Below are 26,185 nucleotides of genomic sequence, written 5' to 3'. Positions count from 1 at the left end.
AGGGAGGAATTTTCTGGTAACGGAGCCTGTGTTCCATCTAGACTGCCAAATGTTGACGAGTTCCTTATAACAGCGAGCTCTTTCTGCTTTGGTGTCAGCATTGAGATTTAGTTCTAGGCCCTGTATCTTCGTTGGTATTTTCTTTTTAATTCTGAAGTTAAGCCCTCTGAAGATAACAAATAGATCAAGCGGCAGAGTTCCAGCTATCACCTGGATGGCAGCTGTAGACACTGTTCGGCATAATCTGTGCGTGGCCAAGAGCACAGCACGTTGAATGGAGTTGACCTTGACTTTCATATGTACTCGTTGAACCCGGTGAAACCACGCTCCTGCTGCGTAGGTCCCAATGGGGATGAAAACAGCTTTATAATACAGAGAGAGAGTGTTTTGTTGGAGAGTCCCCAGTTGCTCTTGGAGATTCTCATGATTGCAGCTGAAAATATTTTCGTTTTGACCCCTAGGTATTGTAGATGTGGAAGGAAGCTCAGCTTATGGTCAATGATCACCCCTAGGACTTTAGCCTGTGTCACAATAGGAAGCTGTTTTCCGGAGATCTTGATTTGTGGTGGGCGACGTAGGTCAAGCTTTGATTTAAAAAGCATCATTTTTGTTTTGCTGGTATTGATTTGAAGCTTGTTGAGAACTGTCCAGGAGTAGAGATCTGCTAGGACAAGATTTGCTTTGTTTTCAAGGTCGGAGCGTGATTTCCCAGAAACAACCATAGTCAGGTCGTCTGCAAACGCGACAATTTTGCATCCTTCAAAAGTTTTACAAAGCTAGCTGTGCAGGACCATGTTCCACACAAAGGGCTCCAAGACAGAACCCTGTGGGCACCCCCGAGAGGTTGGTCTAGTTATCTGCAGAAGATTGGATTTAACCACGATAGTGCGCTCTGTGAAATAGTTCTGGAAGAGCTTGTAGAGATGGAGGTACAGTTAGCTAGGCGGAGGCATGCCAATGCACTGTCCCACCAGACAGTGTCGGAGGCACCTTCAAAATTCACCAAGATGGCCAGTTCATATTTAGATGTGGAGTTTTGAATATGGAGGACGAAGTCAAACAGCGCCTCTTCTGTAGATCGCCCTGGTGTGAAGCCATACTGCACTGGGGAGAATAGGTTCTTTTCCTGGAACAGTTGTGTGATTCGGAGAGCCCTGAGCCTTTCTAGAACTTTGCCTAGATTTGCCAGGAGTGCAATTGGTGGATCTCCTGGGGATTTTCCGAGCTTTCCTGGGAGTGAGCTCCTGTACAGTGAAGGGTGGTAGAAGCACCCTTCACTGTACAGGAGCTCACTGCTGCCGCCTACAATGTCAGGAATAAGAAACCTTCCGAAAAAGACCTAAGTCACAGCAAAGCCACTTTCCACGCCTTGGGAAAAACTCCCTCAAGAAGACATTTGTTGTAGAGCAATTGGAGATATAGGGGTCTAAGCTTGAACAAACGAAGGACAAAGAAGTACTCAATGAGGTCCATTCCTGGACATTTTTGAGGATTGATCCTGTTGAGGACGGCTGTGAGCTCTTCCACTGTAAAGGGATTTGTTTCTTCCTCAGAAGCATAGGTTTGATTAGCTAATCGTATTGCTCTGTGCTGAGGTAGATCGTCTGCTGGATTATCTTCAGGAAACAGTCTGTCAAGTGTGGAGTACATGGAGTCGGTCCAGTTAGAAGTCTCGGTGTTCCCAGTAGTTACAGTGCCTGATTTCAGGCACTGTAGATTTTAGGCCTGAAAGTCTTTTCCCTCGCTATTTTGTATAGAAGTCCCCATCACCGAAGAACTTCAATTGGAGAGGGAAAATGCCCAGTATCACTCCACACTGGTAGAACCACCCTTCACTGTACAGGAGCTCACTGCTGCCGCCTACAATGTCAGGAATAAGAAATCTTCTGAAAAAGACCTAATTTAGCCAGAAATTGCCAAATAGGTAATTGGGTATGAACCTGATCTCATTCTAACCTCTATAACCACGGCCTGAAACGTGGGGTGTTCCCAAACGCAGATGGGAACCTAATGCAGATTGGAAAACTGCATTAGTCCACTTGATATTCAATATTCCATACAAACCATCAGAACGGCCAGAATCCTACAGGTCTAGTGCTCTGTTGTCCATCATTAGCAAAGTGTTTGAGCTGCTCCTTTGCCAGAGATTAGAAACCCCCTATGAAACAAACCGAAGGGCTGACTGATCCAAACCAATTTGATTTCAAGCGAGGAAACCAACTGTTGATGCACTGGGAAATATTATAGCCACAGCCACAAACTGCATCAATAAATACTTCTTGGCAATATCCGGGGACTTCGCATTCGACGCCTTATGGTGGCCGAGTATCCTGGGTCGACTGAGACGAACTAACATCTCGGAGAACCTATATAACTGCATTAGTAGCTATCTTTCAGATAGAAACATCATGGTGAAGGCCCCCTACAGTCACGTTTCAAGACATACATATACGCTTGTGGTTTGCCAGGCAGGCACTTTAACCACCGGGCTAGCCAGGTGGTTAAAGTGCCTGCCTGGCAAACCAAAGGTCGCGGGTTTGGATCAGAGTAAAATACAAAAACGTTTGGACGTGCATTATGGCCACAGAAGCCAATGGGCCAACAACTAACAAAAAAAAAAAAAAAAAAAAACAAACAAAACAAGCCCGCAGGGTTCCGTTCTAGGGTCCGTGCTCTGGAACTACGTCCTGGATGACTTCTTGAACATCGAACTTGGAGAAGTCCAATCACAAGCGTATGCGGATGATCTGAAATTGATGCTGGGGGAAGACTCCAGGGCTCTCTTAGAGATCTATGCAAATCGTGCGCCGACAGTGCTACAAGAATGGGCTTGGGCAACAAAACAGCACCTCTGGCATGTGAAACAGACTACAACAACCGCACGATATTTAAGAACCACGGTGTATTCGGCCATTTTGTATGGCGCAGAATTGTGGGCGTCAGCCACCCCTACCCACATTAGGAGAATATATGCGAGTGAATTCTGGCTGCTGTAGTGGGCAAACCATAAGCACCATCTCCCTCGACAGATTAGGCCTCGTTGGACTGCCTCCAGGTCCAATGGGAGGACACCTTCCAGCACCTGGAGGGCCTCCGTGCTGATTGTGTTGCAGGCTCGAGTCACTGTGAGTAAGATTAACCGATGGGTTGATTCTAGTGTTCTTCTGTTGATGACCATAGTGGTCTTGTGATACCAAATAGCGGCCGCGTAGGTGATCATTGGAATAAAAGTGGTCTTGTAATACAACGTCAGGACGCGTTTTTTGAGGCCCCAGTCGCGGCGCGTGATCCTTGCAACCATGGCAGAGTATTTCCTTATTTTGTTCCTGACTTGTTTGAGGTGGGGCAGGAATGATAGCTTTGTGTCAAAAACGACACCAACGTATTTCATTTCAGTGTCAAAGTTGATTGTTGTGCCCTTTATTTTTATTTGTGGTGGCCTTTGACATCGAGGGTTCCTTTCAGTAGGATTGATTTGGTTTTCTCTGTTGATATTTGGAGAAAGTTGTCTTCTTTCCACTTCTGTAGTATTTTTAGGGCATTGTTTGCTTGGTCCTCCAGCTGAGCTCTTGAGTCTGCAGTCACTCTAAGAATTAAATCATCAGCGAAGGCCTGTGAATGCACTTCCCCAAGATTAAAGTGCAGGAACTCGTCGAAGACCATGAGAGGAGGGGGGGCCTAGGACGGACGCTGGGCCACCAAAGGGAGTCGAACGTCCCGACAAAGTCCACTGCTATGGCTAGGAAGTATTTTTTCTGACATACCTCAACAGCAACCAGAAGGTTCCTCATGGCATCCACAGTTGATAGTTCAGGCCTAAAGCCAAACTGATTGGGTGATACCAGGTTGACAGCAGAGTAGTAGTGTTCAATCCGCTTGTGTAGTAGTTGCTCCAGTAGTTTACTCATGACTGTATGGAGGGCGATAGGCCGGTACGAGTTCGATAGTTGTGGATCCTTGAGAATCAGTTTTACAGTCTCCATTTTCCATTTTTTGGGGAAGTATCCTTCTGACAAGCATTGATTGTACAGCTTTAGTAGTACAATCAATGTAGGTTTGGAGCCAATTGGACAACTCGCTGAATAAGCTGTGGCTCTAGTAGATCTTTGTCCGGGCATTTTTTGGACCGGATTTGTGCTGCTACTTCTTGTAGTTCCTCTAATGTGAATGGTTGTGCCACAGCCTCCGTCTCGTAGTTTTCATTTTGCTTGCATAGGGTTTGCTTTTTTGTGATTGGGGTAACCGCCTCCTTGAAGATGTTGTCCAAAATATTGTGAATGGACTGCTCCCACGTAGTTGTAAGTAGTCTTTGTTGGGTTCTGGTGGTTGTGAGAGCTTCTCCCCTAGGGAGTTTGTTGGTGGTTACCTTGTATGCCACCCCCCCGGGGGTTCTCATTTCCCATTGTTGTCACCAGACACTCTTTTTGCTCTTGCGAATTTTATCTGTGTATTGGTTCTTAGCTTTCCTATACCTTTGTCTCAAGACTTCAACCTTATTCTCAGGCAGGTCCTGCGTGCCCGCTGGAAATCCTTTCTTCATTTTGTAACTTCCTTTCGGAGTGTCTGGATCTTCTGATTCCACCAGGAGACCGCGCCAGGGATAGAATTTTTCTTCCTAATTGCCATTTGAGCTACACTGGTAACGAGTTCTGTAACTGTTCTTTGGTGGTGATCTGGGTCTAATTCAATCTCCTGTTCCTGTGGGCAACCAGATGTAGCCGCTTCCAATTGTTGCGCAAAGAGATCCCAGTTTGCTTTAGCAATCGCGAATCTATGTTGCAATTGCCTATGATCGGTACTGTTGTTTGCGTTCTTGTGATCCTGTAGGTGATTACTTGGTGGTCAGAAGTCGTCCACGCGTTTTCCACCTTCCAGCCAGAACAGTGCGCAGCCATGTTCGCTGTGGCAAGGGAAATGTCGATAGTTGCCTCCCAGAGTGTGTTGCAGAACATCGGGAGGTGGTGCGGCTTGTTTAACATGGTGAATCTCGATCCAGCTAGGAAGTCTTCCAGGAGTTGTAAGTCTTCCTGTGTTGTGCTATGCCACATGGGTGAACGACAGTTGATGTCCGCTCCAACTAGGATTTTTTGGATTGGGAGTGTATCCAGCACGTGCTGAAGGTAGTAAATTGCATATGTTATTTCCTGGCCTGGCCTGAAATACAGGGAAACCACAAAGAAGGTGCCAATAGTAGATATTATGTGGGCACAAGCCGCCCAGGGAGTATTAGTATTAGTATTAGTATTAGTATTAGTATTAGTAACGGCCGTATGGTGCAAGAAAGCTTATGCTGCACCAGCCAAAAAAAAAAAAAAAATCCGAACAAAACAATGATAAAAACAAAAATTAAATAAATAAATAAATAATAATAATTAATAAATAAATAAAAATAATAAAATGAAATTAAAAATTAAATAAAAAGGAAATTAATCCTATCATCCTATGCGCTTCCCTTACCCGAAAGTACTATCCAGATGATCTTTGAATTTCCCCAAACTGTCGGCCTCTACCACCCATGAAGGCAACTTAGTACAGAGTTGAGTCACTTTAGTAGCCGTTAGATAAGGATTTCGGAGCAGTATTGCTGCCCGAGGGGTATCTTCATCCGCTTGTATGAGCTTGTAGGCCAGCGGGTATCACCTGACAATTTTCGCATGTGTATATGGTTCTTATAGGAGGACGATGTCGGCGCTCCCTCCTCATCGGCCTTTACCCGGAGTTGGTTGGCCACCGCTCTGGCCCACTGTGCATTATATTGAAAGATTTTAATCTCAATTGTGTTGTACTTTTTAGTTCGTGTCGCCATGATCTGTTCTTTCTTGGTATATTCCTTTTGCCCTTAGGTATGAGGGGCATTTTGAGTCTCTGATTGAGTGATTGCTTTCCATCCTTGCTGACCTACACTTTGCACAGTTCTTTATTTTTATTTGGGCAGTCTTTGTACTCGTGCCCTCTCTCAGAGCAGTGGCCGCAGGTTGCTGCCTGTTGTGCGCAGGTATGGGTGGTGTGGCCAAACCTACAACACCTAAAGCACTTAGCACGACCACGTATTCGCTGAATCGATGGCAGGTCCACTCAAAGTAGATTCTCGATTGAGTCTTCAGCACTTTCCAGGCAGCCGGGGCAAATTCTACCACCCAGTTGGAGGCGTTTGCTTTCCTAGACTTTGTTACGTATCTAGGCTTAATGAGGTTTCGCGGTTCTTGATTTGGCAGGGTTTCTCTGAGATTCTTTTGGTAGATATCCTCTATCAGCTCCTGCGGATTTATATCCTTGTTCAGATCGAAGATAATAGCCGTTGGCCTTCTTCTCTTGGGTGGCTCAGCAGTTAGGCCTAAGGTCACGAATTTTGGGTTTTTCATTATCCCTTGTATTTCCTCTGGTGTTTCAGTTTCAATGGCGATTCCTGCGCTTCGCATTTTCCGTATGGATTTAATTCTTGTCGTTCTAAAGTCATCTCTCATAGTGTCCATGACCTTATTCTTGATTTTCTCGCTAGCTGTTGCTTTCTCTTCCTTGGGTCTAAGAATGATCAGGTTTGGCGGTTTGAAGAGACCCTAAGTGAGCTAAAAAGAAGTATACATAGAAGGCGCAAACCAAGATGCCACGGAGATCGACAGCGGTACAATCGCCGCCGACTTCAACGAGGGAGGTGCCAGAAACGTCTCCACCAAGACCATCAGGTGATCATTACGGGAGCCACCGACCGACAAGAGTCCCATTGCTAACATCACGACACAGAACTTTACGCCCCAACTGGGCGAAAGAACATCTGCACTGAACCTTGGTTGATTGGAGACGGGTATCCTGGTCCGATGCGTCCCGTTTCCAGTTATTTCTAGCGGATCGGGGGGTACATATCTGACGGAAACCATACGAAGCTATGCACCCGTGATGTCAACAAGGAACTGTTCAGGCAGGTGTACGGTCGGTAATGGTCGGTGTCGTGTTCAGTTGGAACACGTTGGGACCTCTGGTACGTCTAGACGCAGCTCTGAACGGTCCAGCTCACGTGTCCATCTTTGCAGACCATCTGCATCCCTTCATGGTGGTAGCCTAGGCTTCCAAAATGTTTAGTATCCCGTTAAATTTGACTTTGAGCATTTGTTTTTAATGGCGCCTTAGCTGCCAATGCGCCATTAAAAACCAAATCAATTAATCCCCTAATGGTAATCGTGCACCCATAGGGAAATGGACTCTTCCAGCAGGATAATGTGCCTCCCCACAGAGCCGTAGTGACTAGAATATGATTCGAAGAGCATTCCGCAGATTTTACCACCCTGGAATGGCCTCCCCGTTTATTGGATATGAACCCTGTGGTGAATGTGGTGCATTTTAGGGTGTGGTGGAAAGGTCCGTTCAAACTTTGGATCCTCCACTCTTGCACTGAACCCAGGAATGCGATGGAACTATGGACAGTGGTGCAGCAAGCATAGATGGAAATACCTGTGGAATTCTTTCGTGAACTAGTAGACTCAATGCCTCGCCTTGTGGCTGCCATTCTCCGGGCGAAAGGTGGGCCTACCCATTACTAGGTAGGTATCCCTTGATTTCTGTTCACTCAGTGTAAAGGGTTACTCTGGTTCTCTCAGATCTGAAGCACCCATAAATAAATAATATGTGATGGCTACCCTCCTTGTTGTAACCAAAAAAGGGTCCGTATTATTGTAACCAAAAATATTCCGTATTCTTCAATGGTGTTTAAAATTCTTAAAAATACAAATCCTCAGTTATATCTTGCTTAGACACCCCTTTATCCACGTCGTAAATTAATATTGTAGGTTTAAGTTGTCTAGGAGTTTCAGTCTTAATTCCTTTGTCAGATAGTATAGCACTTTCAATGTTAATTCTTTGTTTGTATAGCAAGCTGAAAGCAGTTTCCATAAAAAAAAACAAAAAAAAAAAACGCTCTTTTTAATCAATTCGGGAAACTTTCACGAATGTCCTTCAAATATATTACTTAAAAACCTTTACAACTTCTTTCACTTCAACACTGGATTTTAGCAAGCTGTCCTCAGACGCTTTAAAAAGTAAAGACAGTAGGTTTAGATATAGCAATATTAGGATCATTATCCCGATTTTGAACATTAAAAGCGGGAGGATCTGTAGCATTGAGAGAATCAGTAACCAGGGCTAGACACCGAACATTACATTCAATATGCAAACTAGAAGATGAAACATTAGCAGATTTTGCCCAAGTTTATCCACTAAGTAACATTGCATGCCACATTAGGAACAGCTTGCAAAGAAAATAAATTAAGAATACTGACAGTTTTTAGTAATTCTTCCACATGTGCTTTGTAAACTTCATTGTCAATTAAGAAACGCTGAGCAGAATTTTGGAATATTCAATTACTTTTACATTTAGTTTTACATTTAATGGGACGTGTTCATCGTCTGGTATATCACACATTTGCAGTTAAGCATTAACTAAAAGTTATAATTGTCGCTTACCTTCTGCTACATAGAAATCCTTTGTGGTATGGGCACTTTCCAAATCCATGATATTGTCACTCATCTGCAATGGCTGGTTATTAAAATACCATGTACGGTTTGGAGTAGGAGAGCCTGTGACTACGTATAGAATACACCAATAAAAGCTTTTTTCCACTTCCACTTCTAAACGTGTGATTCTAGGTGGCGCTAAAATATAATTTTAAAATATTAGTTGTTAAACTAGTGGAAAGCTTTATTCATGGCAAAGATAATTTAATATTACTTGAGACAATTCATGCCAAATAGACTTTAAAATTTATAGGAGTAGAACAATATGTTTATTTAGAAAATGGTTGAATATTCTTTGACAGCACTAAATTATGATGCAGTATTTTATTATGATATACAGTATTAGTAGTAGTAGTAGCAGTATAACTTTTTCTCATTTATGGGATCTCTTCCTTCCGTCCTGTGACTGGTACTGGTACATAAATGCACAGGAGGGGGGGGGTTGTATGTGTCTGGTAACTATTATTATTGCTGCTTCAGTTGTTGAGGATAGTTGTTTATATTTTATGTAGTTCCTTCCAACGACATCGTACGAGCTGGCCAACAGCAGAAGTTGAGCAGCTTAAAAATAATATCGCTGATCCTTGAGGTCTGGTCCTGCTCTCTAGAAATAAGGTTCACCCTCCAGAAATTTACCAGTCTGTTGACTCACACAATACTGAAACTCTTACTTGGACTAGCACTGTCATTGCCATACTTGATGCACTTCTCTCAAATGACCCCTGTTGTTATCTTCTATTCACCAACAAATTAGATCTCTCAATATCTTACTTCTGAATACAGTATCTTACTTTCGAATCCACTCCTTGCTTCAACCAAACGGAGGTTGATTCGGAAATCTCTAAAATCAAAAATAATAGTTAACACAACTATTGTCTTAACTATTATTTTTGACAACTAACTTGATAACTTCGAGTGCATTTTTATCAAGCGACTAGACAAACTATCTACTTGTGTTCGTTACACCCTTAAATAATAAATGTTTGAACGAAGCAACTTTTCCTGTCTTTGAAGACGGAATTGTTAAAATTACTATAATTTCGAACCTGGTTCTTCTACTTCTGCTAAGGCTTATCGACCTATTGCGTTATTGTCCAACTTGGATAAAACTAAAACCCTTGAGCGACTTATTGCTTGAGCAGCAATAAGTCGCTCAAGTTTTTTTACTGAACAGTCTTTAAAGTCCTCTGAAATACAGTTTGATTTTCGTCCAGGGACTGGAACTGAGGTTGTTTTTTTTTTTTTTTTTTTTTTTTAAGAAGCATTAGCAACTAAGGCCATATTGCTCCGGGAATATGCGGTGGTCATTCTCTGACCTTTCCACATCCTCCATATTTGGTGGTGACGGGCTCGAACCCCGATCTAATCAAGAAGCGTGTGCTACGCACTTCTGCTCCTTCCTACCTAGCTATGGAACTGAGGAAGCTTTGGTTGAACTTCTCTCGGGAGAAAATAACTCGTTAAAATATGTTATGGCTATTTTCGTAGATTAATCTGGAGCCTTTGATTCCCTTTGGTAGGCAGGGCAGTACTTATGCGTTTCGAGCCCGAAGTAGAAAATTATTTTGAGGCCCCTGAACCTTATGGCTAAGTGACCTTTCGTGTTCAGACTTTGAAATATTGATACGAGCTTCTTTAATTTTTTTTTTTATATCTTCTTTTCAATGCTGATACGACATCCGCTTTGATTCGTTTTAATGTATCGTTAAACAATTGCTTTTTAATACATTGTATCGTCTCGCTGACTCAGAAAAAAATTATACACATTTTGGACAAAATAGAAATAATATAATACAGCAGAACAAAGTTCTGCTGCACAGTTGCTTACTAAATTTAGTGAATAACTAGTACACGGTATATAAAATGCTGTGAGGATTCTTGCCCTATTCTAGCTTGTAAACTCGAATATTTCCCAGAAATATTGGCAACATTATCATAACTTTTCCCTCTGCATTTTTCGATATCTATGATAACTTGTCTAAAACGATTTTTTCAAGACATTCTGCATTGTGATATTCCACGGTAAGAAAACCTAAGGCTGTTTCTTTAATTTTACCATTTTTTTGAAACATATCTAATTATTACGCTAACTGATCAATGTGACTTATGTCGGGTGTAAAGTCGATAACCATTGAAAGGTATGTAGCTTGTTTTACTTCAGATATTAAAGTTTATTTTGTCTCATTTGCCATTAAATTTATAAACTCATCACAGGTTTTGTGTGAAAGGTAATTTTTTTTACCAGGTCCGTAATTTGCGTACATTCAAATATAATTTTTTTTTAAAATAAGTAAAATTGACTTAGATATTCCAAACAACTTTAAAAATCCTTTGTGTTCGGAATACATTGCTATTGCTACCTCTAAATGCTACGCCAAGGTTACCTAATTGAATTATAGCAATAACTCTTTTTAAAACGTGCCAATAATTTTCTTGGGACTCTTAATTTGTTTTATTAACGGCTTATCAATACGTCCTATTGTTTGACACCTCTTCTTATATATCCACATACATTGGATATGAACCTTTGAGTGCTCATGTTCAGTCAAAGCACTACATACATTTTTCCAGTTGTTGAATCCAGTAATAAATTTATTTAATGAGGTCGGAAATAATTTTCAAATGAAAAAAATACATCTACTTACTAGTGTCAGAAAAAATTAACCATTAAAAAATTAACAACCCCAATCGTCGTGTCAACAACCGGCATGGTGCCAAAGAGCCTCCATAAGAATCTAGCAACAATAGGTCTTCCAGAGAACACTTACATAAAACTCCAGAAAATCATAATCCTAAACACCTGCAAGATAGCAAGAGAGTTTCTCGACCAATAGTAACCAAACATAACCAACCATCCCATGCACTTTGTACCAGTACTTGTCACGGGGGCGGAAAAATTCCCATAAAGAAGAAAGCTTTCTTTTTTTTTTTCTATTGCAACAACTTTTCGATGAGGAAATTTTTCTATTGCCTCGTCGACCAAAATGGAAGGGTAGGTAACCTGACCGATAAAGCGGTGCCAACACCAGCAGCCTCCAGAAAACCTCCGAGGAAAATATATCAAGACGTATATAGACCTAAGACAAGGAAGTCAAAAAAAATTACCATACGGAACATGTAATGACTGTCGTGATCAGCTTTTCAACCACTGCCATGATACTAAAGAACCTCCATAAGAAACTAACAGCAATAGGCCTTCCAGAGAACACTTACATGGAACTGCAGAAAGCCGCGATCCTGAACACCTAAAACAGTAAAAGAGTTCCTCGACCAACAGTAATAACAATAATTATATTGACCGGACACAACGAGTCACTTCATACACTTGGTACCAGTACCAGTCACGGGGCGATAAAAATTTCCAAAAATAAAAAAAAAAAAAAAAAAACAACAACAACAAAAAATATCGAAAATATTGGAGGAGGCGCCGAATGGAGCTTTGCCCCTTGATTGGGCTTTAGCAAAAAGACATTGTCTTTATACTATAGGACTATCTTCCTACCGATTGCTGCTTACGCAGCAGTTGTTTAGTTTTGGAGGGTCTCAAAAACTAAGATTAGGACTAAACTTCTTTCATTACATCATTCGGTGCTGCTCACTCTTCTTCAAGCTCCTAGGACGGTGTCGAATAATGCTCCAGACGTTCCTAGCAGGAACCCTGCCTCTTGAACTTTATATTTCCTACAGGGGTATGATCTAAATCTCAAAAAAGGAATTTCTATAAATATTTTTAACATTGCAACAGATCCTGCCAACAGAATAAAAGAGGAAAAACGAAGACTCTGGAAGGAACTCACTGCTGAATGGGAGCAAAGATGGGTTCAAAGTGGAGATATATTTCAAATGTTGAATTCGCGTCATTACTTACAGTCTCAAAATGGTTTGTGCCTAGCATAACTACATCATATTTAATGACTGGCCACGGGTCGCTCAGGGCTAAACTTTTTGAAAGGGGCCTTGACTCTTTCTGTCACTGCGGTGCATCTGAGACATGGCAGCACATTCTCTTTGAATGTATCGATTATTTGAATGAAAGACAGGTACTGCTGAGTAAAATAAATAATCTCTCAGAAAATAACGTACATTTGCTCATTGAAAATCTTGATGTCTTCACTACATTTCAAGAGTTCTCTGCGGTAGTTTTCAAGAAAAGACTTGCGGCTAGAAACTCTACTGCGGGGTCATAATGATCCAGATTAACTTACTTTTGGGAAGAACATATCGGAAGATAGCCACCAACGCAACAGGAAATGATAGGAAAACCGCTTTCTCCTCTAAGTGATGCTGGCGGCTCACCAAGAAGCTTTGTATATAAACGTGCCTAAATTATTAGGAAGCTAACTGTATGTTTAAGCAATTGTAAATAATTGCTTAACCATACAGTTAAGAACATCCATACTTCTGTGCACCCCAACACGCTTCTCTCTTATGAAATCTTATTTAAAAAAAAAATAATAATAAAGAAATAAAATAAAAAAAGATCTTCACCCGATAAGATGACTCCTACAATAATCTAAATTTCCATCAAGCCTATTGAACACAAAAAACTCCAATTTCTGCTTTATGAGTGATAATTTATAACTACACGTATAGGAAAACCTTCTGCAAGAATGCTCAGTGCTACTGCGAGTGCTTCAGTGCATGCCTCTCCTGCCTAAAGCTTAGGAATACTATGTGAACTCTGTACATGGAAATCGCCTTGAGGAACTTCTATAGCCCTACTCTACAAGCTCAGATTCTACTAGGAAAGAAATTAAATCAGACTATATATTTCCTGAACAGTTAGACTACTTGAGATTCTTTACAATTGTATAAAACAAAAATACATGTAGCTAGGTAAGTAACAATTAATATTGCTGTAAAACGACTGTAAATAATTTTCAAATTCTGTTGCTAGAAGTGATCAGAGAGACTGGTAAACCTCACTGGAATGTGTAATCCATGTTAATAGTTTACTTAATTGTTAGTGCTAACGTTAATAGGGCAACTGATATACATAAAGCTATTGAAAACTGCAGGGTTCTTGAAAAATGTTTGTTTCGGCCGTGTGACCTCAATGGGCTTTTGGACTTCCAGCCTTGTTTTTTTTTTTTTTTTTTTTTGCGGGCTTCCAAGCCTGGGCAGCCTGGGAGCGGGATAGCTGGCACCCACTGGTATTGCACTACCTCCAGTGGGTGCGGGATTTTGTGCTCTTTGGCGTGTAAGAGGATAAAAAAAAAACCCAGGCCCGGCTACTAGTGCCTGGGGACGGGCACCAGGCAGCACCTGCCCAGGTGTTGGCTGCTCCTTTGCAGTGGTCCTACATCCAATACAGATCCACTAGGTGGAGATGGGCTATGGCTAGGAGCTAAACGTGTGTGTATGCCCTGATACCAGGACACACACACACACACACACACACACACACACACACACACACACACACACACACACACACACACACACACACACACACACACACACACACACACACACACACGTGTTTTGTACTGTTTCCTCAACTGTAGTTTGAACAATATATATATGCTAGGATAATTACATATGAGAATGAAAATGTACACAAAACTGTATATAAATTATTGTATATGTTTCTTGAGATTGTACATAACATTTTAGAGTGTAAATAAATGAAAAAAAAATGAAATGCCCCTTGATCTTTAGATACCTTTGCACAGCCCTCGCTCAAGCGAACGTATGTGGGAGTAACTTATGTCCTGTGTCGGCATTTTCGTTGAAGATTTCTCGGCATGCGTGTTTTTCAGAGGCAGAATTTTATAGTAGAGCCCTTGTCCAAAATTTACAGAACTATATACGGATATCTGGATCACTTTTATGACAAAACTGTCAAAAATTATTGTCACAGCATTTCAGCCCGAAATATTGCATTCATTTCTGAACTCTATTTAAATTGAGGCAGTTCCAGATAAATACCAGGTAAATGTCTTAAGCCGGGATTTTAAAATAATATCTTTGTAAATAATTGACATGTGGAGGCATTAAAGCGATTACCAAAGTTAGTGAAACACCTCTGATCATACCTGCGGTCAGATTTTAATACCTAAAGGGCAATTTAACTGTCATTAAATTGATACTGTTCTAACGGAAAGGGATTTATTTAATTAAAAGAACTCTCCTCAGAACAGCATCTACTATACGGTGGTTCATCTATATAGCATTTCTATTATAGCATTGCTTACTCTGTTCGCTTTAGTTTTAATACTTTGTTACTGATATAAACAAACACACAGGTCACCGAGTAGTTTTCATTGGTCAATTACTAAAAAATACTGTGGTACTTTGGGAACTGACCAATTAGGGCTTTACTGGATAGCGTATATTTGTTTATGTCAGCATTAAATTTAGAAATAACAGAGTATAATGCAGAGTATAACAGAGTATAACAGAGTACTTTTAATTGGGTATTTGTTTGACTATTTTTGTAAGGAATGACTACCATTCCTTACATTTCTGATTAAGATTAATTGGAAGTGGTTAGCTGGGAAAAAAAAAAAAAAAACTTGTATGCTTACAGCGAACAGTCCATCCCTTGGATCGCATTTTATTTCAGTAGCATCTCCGCAATCTTTCCTGAAAATGAAAATGCAATAACCAATTTTTTTGACATTTGTGCTTACACCGATTGATTTCATTTCCGCCAATCCCCCTTGGGCGAAACTTTCACAAAGGTTGGCAGCAGAAAAGGATTGAGTGACAGCTCTAAATACCAACAAAATACTTATTGATAAAAAGTAGGCTCTAAAGACGATTTCGACGATGTCATTATCGAAATCTGAAAATGGCTGCTGAGCCCGTTTATTACCTGAACTTGCTTAAACATATGAGGGTAATGTAAAGAAAGCGACGGAAGTAAGAATGCTAGTTTGTTTATGATAATGGATAATAAGTGTGGTATTAATTTTAATTTATTACTCTCTTTATATCTGTTTAAATTAGAATACTAGCAATGAGCTCGTAAGCTGCTCATAAATATGAATCAATCATTATGAGGCCCTCCCATTCCAGAATAGAGTAATAACTCGATTTTGCGGAATAGCCCTGAAATTTTTTAAAATACTGAATTCTGTAGTGATTTGAAGCTTTGAGAGTGAGTCGTAGTAGGCTCTTAGTAAATTTCGAATTACAATGTCAGCAGTATTTGTTGTAATTTATTTCGTGGTAGTTTGTTTATGATAATGGATAATAAGTGTGGTATTAATTTTAATTTATTACTCTCTTTATATCTGTTTAAATTAGAATACTAGCAATGAGCTCGTAAGCTGCTCATAAATATGAATCAATCATTATGAGGCCCTCCCATTCCAGAATAGAGTAATAACTCGATTTTGCGGAATAGCCCTGAAATTTTTTAAAATACTGAATTCTGTAGTGATTTGAAGCTTTGAGAGTGAGTCGTAGTAGGCTCTTAGTAAATTTCGAATTACAATGTCAGCAGTATTTGTTGTAATTTATTTCGTGTACAGTATTGCTTTTCATAAAGTAGAAAGTAAGAAACTACGAGTAAATAAGAGAAAACAGACTCTGGCATTACCGACTGATTTATTTTACGACCTATAGGTAAGGGTAAACTGCAGCCATTATCAATCCCCTGCAGGATGGAAGCCTCCTCAACGATTCATGTTGAGGAAAATGGACCATAATCTGCCACGCTACTCAAAGAGCGTGTGATACTGCACTCCTGTGCCTGATCACTCGGCTACGGAGTCCGATTTAATATACAGGGTGATTCTAAATTATTGTTGGGAATTCCGTGGCTTATAATTTTTTAAATTTTCAAATTTCGGAAACAACAAAGTAAAACTGCTTACAGATTATGAAAGTGCAACTTAAAAAGTTTTATTTGGCAACTCTGTACTCACTGCATTGATGTTTGGAAGATATTGACGGCATTAGTCCAAAATGGCGACTGTTCAAGAGAAGGCAATGTGCATACCTTGGGTTTTCGAAACAAAGTCCATTATCACAACGCAACATCGTTACAGAACTCAGTATGGAAAAGATCCACCTTCAGATAATGCTATCCGATGTTGGTTAAAGCAATTCCAAGAGACTGGTAGTGTTCTGCACCGAAAAGGAACGGGAAGGCCTGGCACCTCGCAGGAAGATGTTGATCGAATTCACGAAGCGTTTTCTCGAAGCCCACAAAAATCAACTAGACGAGCTTCATTGCAGTTATACCGTATACACACAAACGACTGTTTGGAGGGTTGTTCATAACCGCCTTCACCTCCATACCTACAAATTGCAGATGGTGCAGGCTTTAAAGCCGAACGTAAACCCCGCCGTTTCTAATTTGCCCAAGACATTTGTCAAACGTTGAAGCTGATGAAAATTATCTTCGGAGATGGAGATTTAGTGATGAAGCAAAGTTTTACATACCAGGGAGATTAAATCGTCATAACTGCAGAATATGGGGATCAAAAATTTGATCCCCATTCGAGAATTCGAATGGGAATTTTCGAGAATTCGAAAGTCCAAAGGTCAATGTCTGGTGTGCTTTGTCCTGTTCGGAAGTTTTGGAGCCCTTTTTCTTTGCTGAAAAAACAGCGACAGCGGTCACCTACCTGGACATGTTATAGCTGTATCTGTTACTCCAGTGGAAAATTATCAGCCAAATGTGGTGTTCCAGCAAGATGGTGCACCGGCACATTGGGCTCTTATTGTCGGAGAATTTCTTGACATGCATTTTCCTGGGCGCTGGGTTGGGTGCAGTGGACCGATTTCGTAACCTCCGTGCTCACCCGATCTTACGCCGCTTGATTTCTTCCTGTAGGGATACGTGAAAGACATTGTGTACAAGACCCCTGTGACCTCCCTCGATGAACTAAAGCGCAGAATTGTTGCTGAGATCAAAACAGTTACATCGCAAATACTAGAGAACACTTGGAGGGAAATTGAATACCGCTTAGACATCTTACGTGCCACGAAAAGCGCGCATATTGAAGTTGTTTAGCATTCTGCAGTATTGATTCTATAGGCAATAAAACTTTAATTCTGTAGGCAATTACACTTTCATATTCGGTAAGCAGTTTTATTTTGTTGTTTCCGGTTAGAAAATTATAGGTCACGGAAACCCGGACAATAATTTAGAATCACTCTGTATTATTATATAATACTTACATATTATTCTCAAGTATGTTGTGTCCGTCTGCTTCCCAACGATATTAATCCCTTCGCATACCACCCAGCCATTATCAGCACCGTTGGCCTCTCGAATATGTAGAATTTCGGTGGATGAGTTCAGATAACTGTCAGAGTCAGAGTGGTTGGAACTTTCCTCAAACATCTGGAAATCAATTTTTCTTAAAGTGTAGTTCGACTTCAGTTCTGTTGTATTCCAAACTACAGTTGGCAGCGGAATGCCGGTAGCAGTACAAATTAATTCCACTGACTGGTTTTCTTTGATTTCTACAACCTTGGGCGTTGATCTAACTCGAGGAAGATCTACAGAAAAAAAAAAAAGGCTACACTTGTAAAATATGACAACAGTAGTTGTCGTAGTTTTGAATGCATGTTAAATATCGTACATATTAATTGATTTAATACAAGAAAAAAAAAAGTACACATTTGTTGAAATTTCCTGTCTTGTAGAAATGAATTGGTAATTTCAAAAAACCATGTTTCTCAAATTTTAGAAGAATAATAAAGAAAAATAAAAAAATAACAGTTAAATCCAAACAGAATGAAGATATCTGAAATATAATTATTACTGTACATTACTTTAGAGAAGATAATTTAGCAATCATTTTTATTTTCAAGAGTACTATTTGCATTAAAGTATTTACGATATTGATATTTACTGACTCATGATATGATATTTGTTTTTATATTTATTGACACATGATGTTTCTTCAGGAAACAGTACCAAAACCTAAAATATGTCTTGAAATTTATGACATTCATAAACAAAATTATATTTCTTTCACAAAATTGATTACGATTGTTGCAACTTTTCTGTTGTGCAACTTGTGAGATTTGGTGATGATATATCTTGGCTTTCCTTTTGTTGGTTAGTTGTTGTTGGGTTTTAGGAGCATCGGCAACTAAGATATAAAGACCATATTGACTAAATTGCGTGTGTTCTGAGGTCGATTTTCAGTTTACTGGACGAAACTTCCGACTTTCCGGAAGAAAAAATTCATGCCAGTCTCGTCTGAGATTTACTAACTCAGCCACGTTGTGTAAAAGACCTAAACAAATTCCTCCCCTCATTGAAGGGATTCGAATTGAGGTCTTTTCCAACCGGTGTGTCACAGATTGCGATCCTACGAACTATGCTACTCACGAGGGCTTTCATTTTTCATCTAATAGTGTATAATAGAATATCTATGTACTGAGTGGACAGAAATCATGGCATACCTACCCTTTTTCCCTGATAAGGGCAGCCACACGGCGAGGCATTGAGTCCACCAGTTCACGAAAGCATTACACAGGTATTTCCATCCATGCTTGCTGCACCCCTGTCCATAATTCCTTCGCATTCCTGGAGGGAGGATCTAAAGCTAGAATGGACCTTTCCACAGCATCCCAAAGATGCTTCACAGGGTTCATGCCCATTGAATGGGGAGGTCATTCAATGGTAGTAAAATCCGCGGAATGCTCTTCGAACCATGTTCTAATTTCTGTGGGGAGGCGCATTGTCCTGCTGGAAGAGTCCATTTCCTTTTGGGTGCACGATGACCATGAAGGGATCCAGATGGTCTGCAAGGATGGACACATAATCTTGACGGTTCAGATATGCGTCTAGACGTACCAGAGGTCCCAACGTGTGTCACGAACACGTCCCAGATCATTATGTCCACCTGTCTGAAGAGTTCCTTGTTAACATGCTGGGTGCATAGCTTCCTGCGGTTTCCACGAGATATGCACCTTCCGGTCCGCTTGAAATAACTGTAAACGGAACTCATCGGACTAGGACCGTTTCCAATTATCCAAGGTCAAGTGCTGATGTTCTTTTGCCCGGTTGAGGCGTAGTGCTGTGTCGTGATGTTAGCAATGTGGGTCGGCAGCTCACGTAACCTATTCCGGCTGATAATCGCCTGATGTGTTTTGTTGGAGACGTTTCTGACACCTCCCTCGTTGAAATCGGCGGCGATTTGTGCCACTTTCTATCTCCGGTTGGCTGAAACAATGCTAGACAGACTTCGACAGCCACGTTCATCCACCACCTTTCTCCGCCCACAGCGCCGTCTACGATGAGCACCACGTTGAAGATGGACGGGACTTCCACCTATACTTTGGTAGACACCATTAACAACATTCTTGATACCATCTACACGGTTGTGGAGCAGCCTTGACGCATCAGCAACAGAAAATTATAATACAAAATCTACAATATAATATCCCCTTAACACATGTCTTAACATATGCCTGGCAGCAGGCACATTCCCAGCTTCATGGAAAACTACGACTCTAAGATTAATTTTTAAAAAATCCGGGCAGGCCACCGTAGAATCCATCCTCATATCGCCAATCGCCCTGCTATCCGAGATGACCAAACTGTTTGTTCGTTATTTGGTTTTTAGGAGCATTAGCAACTAAGGCCATATTGCTCGGGGATATGCGGTGGCAATTTTCCTGACCTTTCCGCATCCTCCGTATTTGGTGATCACAGGCTCGAATCCCGGGCTAATCAAGAAGCGTGTGCTATGCACTGCTTCTTGATTAGACCGGGCTATTATTAGGGCTATGGAGGCGCCCCATGACCAAACTATTGGAGCATTTCCTCTTATTCCGTCTAACCTCCAGCTACGAAGAGCACCGACTCTCCTCCGAGAAACGATTTGGTTTCAAAGGTGGCTGCAGCATGATCAATTTATGGATGCCATCAATAAACTGATCATGCACGAAACTCATCCAGGTTTCAAGTACTCGCTCGTCATAATGATGGACTTTCCCGGGACCTTCGATCGCCTGCGGTGGTCCTGCGTTCTACTGAGGCTTCGGCTTGCCAACATCTCTGCCAAACTTTATTGCAGTTTGAAGTCATACTTAACCGACAGGAAAGTGCAAGTAACAAATAAATTTCGAACACTGTCCAGATACCTCTACCGCTGCTGTCGCAAGACTCTGTCTAGTCCCGTTCCTGTGGTCCATGGTCATGATTGAGCTCCTGGGGGTGGGGGGTGACCCCTGGCTATTGCTGAAGAACTTATCTTACTGGTGTAAGGTATAAGGTATGTTAGTGTCTAACGGCTCCTGGGATTTCTCCCATCTCCGCGGGTATACATTGTATCGGGCCAGAGATTTGAAGTGTGTGGGGGTCATGTGCTAGTGTGGGGGTCAATATTGTGTTGTGCCCTTTGTTCCTCCGGTCTATTAGCCGCCGAGCCCCTAGTGGGACCCGACGTTACCACACCGTGCAACAGGGAGGATGACCGGGTGCACCACTGATTCTAGAGTACTCTGGCAGGTCCTGCCACCTACTTTCCTGGGATTTCAGTGGCTAGGACCAGATTTGAGAATGAGACGATCGCTGTTTCTTGAGCAACGGTTGTAATTTTAACAGAGCGTAGGGTTGTTCGCTGATAACTTGTTCTAGGGCCAAATAGGTCGGGCAATAATTTTGATGTATTTAGATTTAGACCTGTGGGGCATATATATATACACACATATAAAAAAATAAATAAAAAAAAAAAAAAAAAAAAGTTGTGCAAGAGAAAAGTAAGGGAGGTAGGCAGAAGACTGGAGGGTAGGAAACAGAAGAAGGCGGCCGACAGGGAAGATCGCCCCTGATGACAGTGTGGCATGCCCAGTGCCGCACCAGAGAGGAGTGGGGTGGACAAAAAAAAAAAAAACACCTCACCACAAAAAAAAAAAAATCATTGTGTAAGAAAAAAATAGGGGTCCCCCCCTATTTTTCTTATAAAAGGACAGATGGAAGGAAACAGAAGAAAGAAGCCACAAAAAAAAAAAAAAAAAAAAGAGAGATACCCCGCAAGTGCAGGGTAGGTACAGCTAGCACGGCCAGTCAGTTGGAGCCGACACTTGGTGGAAATCCAGCAGTGTGAGTGTTGCTATGGTGGATGGGTAATGTTCAGAAAGGTCTAGTCCAGGTGTCGTCATTGGAACGACATTTGGTGAGTCTGTGTTGCATCCAGACTGAAGGCTGGTCCAGTAGTCCATGATAACAAATAGTGGGGTGGTCAAAACCAGGAGTCCACGATGTGATGGTCAAGTCCAGGAATCGATGGTAGGTCTCTTCTTGATGAGATGTGTCACGTCTGGTCTGGAGAAGTTTGTCCAGGAATCAATGATGAGGAATTTGTCAAGGTATGTGTGGACCCTGTCTTTGATTGCACTGCTAGTATTGTCCCAACCAAGTGGGGAGACCAGGTTGGGTTCTGTACAAACTTGATCTGTACAGATCAAGTTTGTACAAACTATCCGGAGTACGGACCCCAACTTGATCTGTACAGATCAAGTTGGGTTCTGTACTCCGGATGGTTTGTTGGTCAAGTCTTGTGTAAGTTGGTCCAAGGCGTTAGCATCCATGGCTCAATGATGTGCAGCAACAGTTGGCAGTCATGGTTGTTATGACCTATTGATTCGGATGCTAAGGTGGTGGTAGCGCTTTCTTCCTGGTAAATAGGGCCATTGCAAATTGAGTCAGGGCTCTGTAAGTTTCTTTATCCTGTAGGGTGAGGTGCTCTTGATTTTGGTAGTTGAAGCGTAGTCTCGTTATTAGGATCCTCCTGAAGTCCTCATAGATTTCACAGCTGTGGGCAAGGTGCTCCCACGTCTGATCCTCTCCACAGTGACAGTGGGGTGAGTCTGAAATTCTGAAGTCATGTAGTTTTTTCTGGAAGGAGCCATGTCCAGTGAGGAGGTAGGTAGCATAGAGTCCCGGTGAAAACCAGACAGGTGTGAGGGGGTAGGAGGCCCTGACATCCGGGAGGAATCTTTTGGTGACAGCGCCTTTAGTTGAGGTCTGCCATCTTTCTTGCCAGGTGTCTGTTAGATGTTCATTAAGTCTCTTCTTTTCAGCGTTTCTATTATTTGCTGGGTCAGTGGTGAAACCTGCGCAGGTAACTGCTTTTCCTTTGGCTATCTGATAGAGCAACCCATGATGAACAATCTCCAGGTCCAGTGGAAGAGATCCAGTGAAGACCTGGAGCGCATGGGTGCTGACAGTGCGACAGGCACGCGAGGACAGAAGGAGAAGAGAGCGCCAGATAGTTCCTAGGTGCGATCTGTTTACTACTATAATGGCCTTCTTGTACCAGACTCCAGAGGCATAGGTGAAAACCGGGATGAAAACTGCCTTATAGAAGAGGGACAGCGTTCTCTTCTTTAAGCCCGAGGCCTTCCGGGCAACTCTTGAAACTTGGGCAGCATACTTCCTGATCATAATCCTGAGTTGATCTAGATGAGGAGTGAAGGAAAGGTTTTTGTCTAAGATCAAATCTAGATATTTAAGCTCTGTTTTTAGTTTTACTGTAACACCATTGATTTGGGGTGGTCTTCTCAAATCAAGGGTACCTTTAAGTAGGATCGAATTGGTTTTCTCTGGGGAGATCTTTAGGTTGTTATGCTCTGCCCAAGCTTGAAGGGTGGAGATGACCTGGTTGGCAGTTGCTTCTAGCTGGGCTCTGTTATTGGCAGAAAAGAGCATGACCAGGTCATCTGCATAGGCCTGGGTCTGTACATGTTGAGTTTGGTGTTCAAGAAATCATCCAGCACCAGATTCCAGAGGAGAGGTCCCAGGAAAGATCCCTGAGGGCATCTCCCTGAGAGACACTGCAGTGGGGGAGTGGACACGACAACTCGCCGATCTTAGAGAAGGCATTACTCTCAACCATCACCAATCAAATCATGCCTCACAAACCCCCACAAATTCACTATGCCATTCCCGGAAGATCCACAGTCACCAATTTAACTTCTATAACCAGCACCATTCTCAGTGCACTAGAAGCTAAAGCAGAACTTGCCGTTACGTATGTCGACCTGGAAGCTGCCTTCGACTCAATCAGCATTCCCTCACTCGTTCACCTCCTAGAAAATTACTTCCATATAACAGGCGACTTGTTGTGGTTTATCACAACCCTGCTATCAGACAGAATCATTGTCCTTACAGCGGATCAAAATATAATCTCAAGAAAAATCACTGCAGGAGTTCCCCAAGGCGGAGTCCTCTCCGGAGCATTATTTACAGCAGTCATTATTCCGTTTGTTCAAGAGAGAGAAGACATAATCTGCTATGCTGACGATATTAAGCTACACACCCAGATCAACCCGGAGGAACATATCTCAAAAATTAATGAAAAGATCAATCGAAAGCTACACGACTTAGAATCCTATCTCCATCAATTTGGACTACTTATTAATCCGGCAAAATCAGCCCAAATTGTCTTTTCGTTGAAGCACCAACCCACTGACGTCCTAATTTCTCTAAATGGCATTCTCCTTCCAGTGGTAAATACACACACAGACTTGGGAGTAGTTTTCGATTGCAAACTGACCTTCAAGCCCCACATCGACAAGCTCATAACAAAATTCTGCAAAATGCGGTGGACTACCAAACAACAACTACTTCACGTTAAGGATCTGGATGTGACTCGGCGGTACATATACACCTCTGTATACTCCGTCGTGTTATACGTCTCAGAAATATGGGCATCTGCAGCCCCCACGAATATCAAGCGTGTGTACTCCTCCGAATACTGGCTCCTTCGTTGGGTCACACATAAACATCATCGTCCACCCCAGCAAAGAACAACTGCGATGGCAACCGCACTGAATTTTGCTCGACTGCCAAATCTCATAATGGAAAGACGCCTCGCCCTAACTGTCAAAATGACCACTGGAATAATCTCGGAGCCAAACATATGGGAACTGTGCAGCTGGAGGATCCCTCAACCCGGACTGAGATCAGCTCCAACCCTTATAGCCAACCATAACAGACTAGCCCTCAGCGACCGCTTCCTCCCCAAGCAGATGCTTATCACAGTACAAGCAATCAAAGGCGACCTCTACAAATTTGTCAAGGACCGCAAATACCGGAGGGAGATCCTTGATGACCTACACCCAACCAGGCAAACTGCACAGTAATGTGGCAGTATAATAAATGTAAAAATGATGTCTGTATAATATTGTACATAATGTCAAAAATACTATATAACATTTTTATGAATATTGTGAATAAGTTAACTGAAACGTATTATATTGTTGGCCCTGGGGGATGAACCCGAACTTCGATGTGGGCCCCGTCCTCAAGGCCTTTGTACACCAGCCAATGTGAAGCCCCTGGCATTCCTGCCGTGAAGGGTAAAATTGTATACATCCTTTGTACACAATAAAGATTATTTATTTATTTATAGTACTGGAGAATGTTGGGAGGTTATTGGGCCTGTTTATTATATTAAATGGTGAGGTGGCTGCGACAGCCGTGCGGCCTTGGAAACTACATATATCTAATGGAGCTCTGCAGAGACTCCAGAGCTGCTCGGTCCTGCACAATCTCGCCATCGCAGGGAATAAAACGAAATTTTATTCTCCTAAAGGAAGATTGCAAATCAGAAGGCCACCCACATTAAAATTAAGCTTAATTCCCATTCGACTGCAAATAGAAGTCAAATACTTGGGTCTTTACGTCGACTTAGGATTAACGTTCCATTATCACATCCAGCATCTAGCTACTAAAATCCAGAGATATGCGGCCATGATCAGGAGCGTGAGCAATGTTTTAGACTCCAGAGCCGACTGGAGTCTAAAAGGCCTTAACCTTAATCTACAGAGCAGTTTATGTTCCCATTGTTCGCTATGGTGGTTCCATCCGGTTTATACAACGCTAGTCAGAAATATTGAGAAACTAGACACTGCCCAAACGTTCATGCTTCTATCAATTAGTAAGGCGTGCCGCACTGTTAGCACCTTTGTCTTGCAGGTGCTGACAAGATATAAACCACTCTGTCTCGAAGTGATCAGGTGGGGTATACTGTACTACCTCAGACAAAGAGGGCGCTGCTCTTCTGTTGTAGGGCTATGTGTCTTTGTACTTCTGGTTAATCAGTTAAATTAACATAATTATGTTTATGTTTATATGACGATTTTGATGTTGGTGTATTCCTAAATTGACGCTGAACAAGAGGATACCCATTGTGTGGAGACTTAGATATCCAGGTATTTATAATTTATAGTTTCCTCATAGTGCAAAATTTGCTGTTTTGCTACTCATGGCTGACCAGACCTATCTACTACTTCCGGCTACAGGTCAAGGTCGGGCAAATGAGCAATGGGTTTCTACTTGCGGTCAGGTGACCATGGCGACGCACGTCATTTACTGCCTCCTAGCAATTATCTACGCCTCGTACAAGCGGATTTACTACCATCAGCAGTGACAAGTCTAGCCAACTAAATTAAGTTGTAATTTTTGACTTATTTTGTATGTGTTAAGTAACACTTTCACTTGCACAAACAACACTGGGTGAAATGGTAAGCATGAACTCGAACGATAGTCCAAGCTCCTCCTCCTCCTCTGGTGATTCTACTGAGGATTTAATTGAAAGAATTCCCTCCCCTCCCCTTCCGTAGAAAACATCACTGAAGATAGTGCAACTCCTGAAAAAGCCGCTATGTCTGTAAGAAAAAACCCATCCCCTTGCCCACCCTCTCCAGGTACCCAAGGAAAGAGTGCATTAAGGAAAAAGAAACCAATCAAATT

At 41.8% G+C, this 26,185-nt stretch overlaps 1 protein-coding gene across 2 annotated transcripts in view; it reads right to left on the bottom strand.

Moving 5' to 3' along the window:
- LOC150089303 (high affinity nerve growth factor receptor-like) overlaps positions 1–26,185 on the bottom strand; it is a 306,611-nt gene that overhangs the window by 114,405 nt on the left and 166,021 nt on the right. The window contains exons 6-7 of one of the 2 annotated variants that reach the window (XM_090368482.1): positions 17,644–17,967; positions 8,455–8,643 (exon numbers count right to left, since the gene is read on the bottom strand). In XM_090368482.1, coding sequence (XP_090224608.1) covers positions 8,455–8,643; positions 17,644–17,967 — 513 coding nt within the window. The remainder of the gene's footprint in view (positions 1–8,454; positions 8,644–17,643; positions 17,968–26,185) is intronic. The other variant, XM_090368483.1, reaches the window with a different exon arrangement.

The sequence above is a fragment of the Mastigoproctus giganteus genome, chromosome 2, assembly GCF_048544385.1.
Source record: "Mastigoproctus giganteus isolate SK-2022 chromosome 2, ASM4854438v1, whole genome shotgun sequence".
NCBI lineage: Eukaryota > Metazoa > Arthropoda > Arachnida > Uropygi > Thelyphonidae > Mastigoproctus > Mastigoproctus giganteus.
This window is presented reverse-complemented; position numbering and strand designations above follow the sequence as displayed.